The 5,000-nt window shown below is 41.6% G+C and overlaps 2 protein-coding genes across 3 annotated transcripts in view; one reads left to right on the forward strand and one right to left on the reverse strand.

The window, feature by feature from the left end:
• Positions 1 to 5,000, forward strand: part of dynlrb1 (dynein, light chain, roadblock-type 1) — a 231,357-nt gene that overhangs the window by 187,413 nt on the left and 38,944 nt on the right. The window lies entirely within an intron of this gene.
• Positions 1 to 5,000, reverse strand: part of si:dkey-49n23.1 (semaphorin-3D) — a 69,604-nt gene that overhangs the window by 37,123 nt on the left and 27,481 nt on the right. Inside the window, 1 exon segment of the mRNA XM_018686360.2 lies at positions 3,597 to 3,867. Within this exon segment, the coding sequence (XP_018541876.1) occupies positions 3,597 to 3,783 (187 nt within the window). The 5' untranslated portion in view covers positions 3,784 to 3,867.

The raw sequence follows: 5,000 nt of genomic DNA on the forward strand, positions 1-5,000 counted from the left end.
TTCACTTTTGGCCAATGAAGCGTGCACACATACACACTCCTACATGCACACACACACACACACACACACACACACACACACACACACACACATAGAGGGAGAGGGTGCGTGCGTCACCACTGACCCAGTGTGTGACCTGAGCAGGAATCCAGAGAGACCAGCCCTCATCCTGCAGGGAGACACACTCAGTTAGCCTTTAACCTGACCAGGAGTATGAGTGTGTGTGTGTGTGTGTGTGTGTGTGTGTGTATTGCCCCTGAAGCTCCTGTCTGAGTATCTGCCTTATAAAAAGTTAACAGTTTCTCTATTGTTGATCCTGCAGCTACAAACACAGCAAGAGAACCACGTCTTACTTCATTAACTGCTGTTCACTGCTGCACTTTACTGACATTAAAACCACTGTGCTGCTACTGTTAGCAGGACACACACACACACACACACACACACACACACACACACACACACACAGTGCTCTGACATCATGACATTTCCTCCAAAATGAGTATTTGTGGAAAATAGGGAAAAAAAAGTCACCTGCTCTAAAGGTGCAACACGCACTGGTGGAAAAATATAAAGCTGTGTCTGTGTCCCATGATCTGTTTCTAACAATATTGATTAGGAGCAGCCAACATGAACTGCAGTGGATTACTTTTTCCAGGATTTCATTTTGGAAAACAACTCTTCAGCTGGAATCAGTTACAAAATCCACTGAATGAGTTCAGGCTGGACATGGACTCGTTAAAACAGGTCGGCCTGTATCAACCACATCTCACAGTTTTCATCCACAAATGTCATCACATGACTGACACGTGGAACACCTGAGCCAGTAACATTCGCTGATGAAGGCCGTAAGGTGCAGCTGGAAAAACCTGCATGTGGACAATGACGTGAGATTATTTAATTATGGAATAAACGTCCATCTAAAGATCTGATTGTTTTCATCTGAAGGTGAATTTACTGTTCGTCACTCTGGAAAAGATTTTCTCCATCTAAAACTAAGACCAAGAGTTTCCTATGATTTGCATCACATTCAAATCATTTGACACTTTAACCTTTTCCCTCATTGTATCACTAACATTCACTCTGTGTTTTTAACTGTGTCTAACTGCCATAATCCTGTCACGTCATCAGCAATTATCCCTAAATCCTCCCCCCTTTTACTGTCACATAAAACCCGCTTCACTAATTCCATTCATCCATTCAGTCGGTGGACTGCTCACTCTGCAAACACCACACTAACAAACACACAATGAAACCAGCCTCCCTGAACTAATTGCTGCTGGATAGGAAACTGTTGTTGGCTTTACTGGCGTTGCTGGTTGCCAAGGGGGAAGCAAGCATTCGGAAAAAAAAGTGTGTTAATGTGGCTGGAAGTGGGCAGATGACTTCACTGGTGATTTAAGTGTGTGTGAAGTGCCCTGCTCTTATTATGATTGTCTTTGTTTCAGAAGTATTACAATGGTCCCGTTATAGACCGTTTTTATTGTTGTGGCTCTGTATTATCATACAACACTAGGAGGACAACATTTAACTTTAAGGGTGGTCACATCAATATTACATGAACAGTGTTTGATAGAAAACAGCAGGACAGGGACTCTCAATGTGCCGTAACTAACAGTTACAATAATAGAACTGTGGCATGAATCTGTTGCCACACTTCTGCTAATGACTTCTCTCTTCATGGAAGTAAAAAGCACAACAAACACAAAGGTACACAATGAAAGCTGTGAAATGATCTCAGGTGAAATTTGAACTTAATGTTGTTGAAGAACAAACTGAAAGCAAAAAGTCTGACACAAGAAAGAGAAACACCACGATGTGACAGTGAAAATACCTCTGACCTAAAGTAACCTTAAATCTGAGCATCCTTGATGAGCGTTAGCTGCAGGCACTTTGAATTATTTTCTTCCATTAATTTAATTAAGGCCGTTTTAAACACCTGGGCCACAGCATCACCTCCCCTGTTGTTAATCTGTTAATCTCCCCTTTATTCCTCCCTGCTGCTTCAATGACGTGGTTTACTGAAGAAACAAAAGCATCTGCTGTCGATATTAATCAAGATGATATAGCACAATGGTTTCTAAAACTCTGGAAAATTAAATAAAAGTTGTTTTACTTCACATTGGAAGACATTTCTATGGTTACAACACCCACCAGTTCACTTTGAACACTGCGTCAAGGAGACATTACTTCACTGATCTTTATGATAGTCTTATAAAGCTCCCTCCAGCTCTGACAGAAATACATCCCCTGAGGAAATGACTTTACCACTGAAAACTGTAAACTGGACACAGACTTTCCTGAAATCAGACATCACAACAGCAGAGAAATAATCTAACACTTCACATTCATCAGTGAATGAATCCAGCTGGGTTTGTTGCAGAGTTACAAATTGGCATGTTAACTGATAGGCACTGAACCAACGAGGAAGGACAGGAGGTAAAAATATGGAGGACACATGGTGGACAGATGGACAAGTCGTGTCCCTGAGTCTGAACTGTTCATAAAGAGTTTGTGCTGCTTTCTCCTTTAATCTAAAAGACACAAAAAGCCAACCAGCCACAAATAAAAGCAGAAACTCACAATGCTGAGCACAAACAGCCTGAACAGCCAATGACCAAAATGAATCATAAAAACTTCATTCATTCTGAATTATGTGTTTACCCAAAGGCTCAGTGGAAAGCTGTGACTAATGACAGTCGTGATTAATGCTGCTGTTTAAATGGGGCACAAACCATGTCAATTAAGCATAAAGTGTTTAACTGGGTGAAGTTAGAGGCAATAAAAAATACATCAACTGTAAACAGAAAAGAACAACTCAATCTATTATTTGTCCGTTTGGTTTTCAGCCTCTAAAGAATGTGCTTTTAGGTCCAAACACGCACTGAGACACTGAGAGCTCAAACTGAGCAGAGACAACAGCTACTTCATCCAAAAAACACTCTAATGATTCTTCCATTTTAACATGAAAGCACAGAATAATGCTTTACTTCAAAAGCAGCAGAAAGTGAGAACGCTGCTGCTGCTGCTGCTGCCTTCATGATGCAGCCGAAAAACAAAAGGCCAAATGCAGGTCCTGATATTAATCACACAACAATTAATAATTAATAACACAGAATACTGACTCACACAAGTTACTGCAGGCACCTGCTGCATGTGCATTAATGTGCAGCACTCCATTCGTTCACAGCTGGAACAGTCTCACAACTTTCTGATCGCACCTCCTCTTCACACCTTAGCTTAGCAAGCAACCTCCACAGGGCCTTTACAATGTGAATTTAATCTGCAGTGGACAATGTTTGATAATCTAATATGGTTTTTCCACAAAAAAGCTCAATTAGCTCATGAAAACTCTTCTACATCTAATATATAAAACATTGTTCAAGTTTAACTGCTGGACACATCTTATGTGCATAAGTTGCTTTCTGGTTCATCCACACGTTAAAATGAGATTTGAGTGTGAATGTGAAAACTCTGCACTCTCACCGTTCTTCACAGTTAGGCTCAAACATGAACAGAAAGCACAACATATTTTTGAGCGAGAGGGGACTTGACCCAGTCAGACGTTCTTGTTTACAGCTTGGTGTGTTCCCTACCTGAGTGGGAGAGCTGCAGCCGTGGCCCGGTTTGGCTCCAGGCTTTGGCATCTGGAGCGGTGTTGGAGTCTGCAGGCTGCAGCCACAGCAGTGGGAGGAGACACAACATCAGCATCTGGAGAGACTGCACTCCTCTGGTCCTGACTCCTCCTGCTGCCTGAAGGGCTGCAGCAAAGATGGCTGTCATCTCTGAGTGAGCTTCACCGATGTGGAGAAAAAGAGGGAAGTAGGACGAAGCAACTGGTCACATCACAGTGTGGGCTGCAGCGGGCTGGAGGAAAAATGAGAAAGAGAAAGACGAGAGTTGGAGATGGACAAACACTAATGAAATACTCATGTTAGGAGTTAGCTATTCCACACCCATCAGTGTGCTTAAGTTCAGCTGTTCTTTGAACTTACTGCTGATGTTACTGGCATTAGTTTTAGACATTTTGATCTGCCAAGTCATGGCAAACCAAACAGCCATCTGCTGTATGAGGCCAGTTTAGTTCAAACTGAGTAAAGTTAATCTGAGGAGAGATGCCTGAGCTGTTTACGTATGTGGACAAAAATGCAGTAGTAGTCAGATGTCCTAAATACCAGTGAATTAAGTCAACAGTTGGGGATAAAGTTAAACTATTAGTGGAATTTAAAATGTTTGTATTCATGGTGGAAAAGACTTGACTCCAACAAAAGAAGCTTACCAGCATCTTAAATCTAAGAAAACACTGTCTGGAGCTCTTCTGGAGCGCTGCACGAACCCAATATCCAGAGGTCTCATTTATAAAACATCCATCAGTATGAGCACATGTGCTGTCCATGCATACACTCAAAACTAGAGGAACAGAGTGAGAGAGTCAACGAGACAGGCAGAACCAGAGAAAGACCAGAGCTCAGGTCAGATCATAAATAATGTGTCAGAGTCTTTGCCGCCTGGTGATTTAAAAAGACAAACTGCTGAGAGACAACATGAGCATTTCTGTTTGTTTGCAGAGAGACGTGAACCCGTTTGAAAGACAGACACGGACAGAGTGAGGAGATAATTTGCATCATATGTGCTAAATGTTACTAGAGTTTGGTTATGTGGTAATCAGACACCTGGATAAAACACATGAAATCAGCTCTTTTCCAAAACAAGATGATGAATCTGATACTCACAGATAATTAAATCATGCTTTAGGAGTTATGGCTAAACAATCCAGATATCAAGTCTAATTGAATCACTGCACAAATTCAAAATAAACAAACCAGAGGACAGAGTCTTCCTTTTTTAACTCATTCCCTTATTCCCTCTGCACTTTGGTTGTGTCCTTAGCAAAAGCTGACAGGAACTATATGTGCAGCTAGAACAGGGTGGCTGTGTGAATGTGGGAATGTAGTTCACAGGGGAAACAGGTCAATTTATCATTTTGCACTGCTTAGTAC

This window comes from Lates calcarifer, unplaced genomic scaffold, assembly GCF_001640805.2.
Source record: "Lates calcarifer isolate ASB-BC8 unplaced genomic scaffold, TLL_Latcal_v3 _unitig_1631_quiver_445, whole genome shotgun sequence".
NCBI lineage: Eukaryota > Metazoa > Chordata > Actinopteri > Centropomidae > Lates > Lates calcarifer.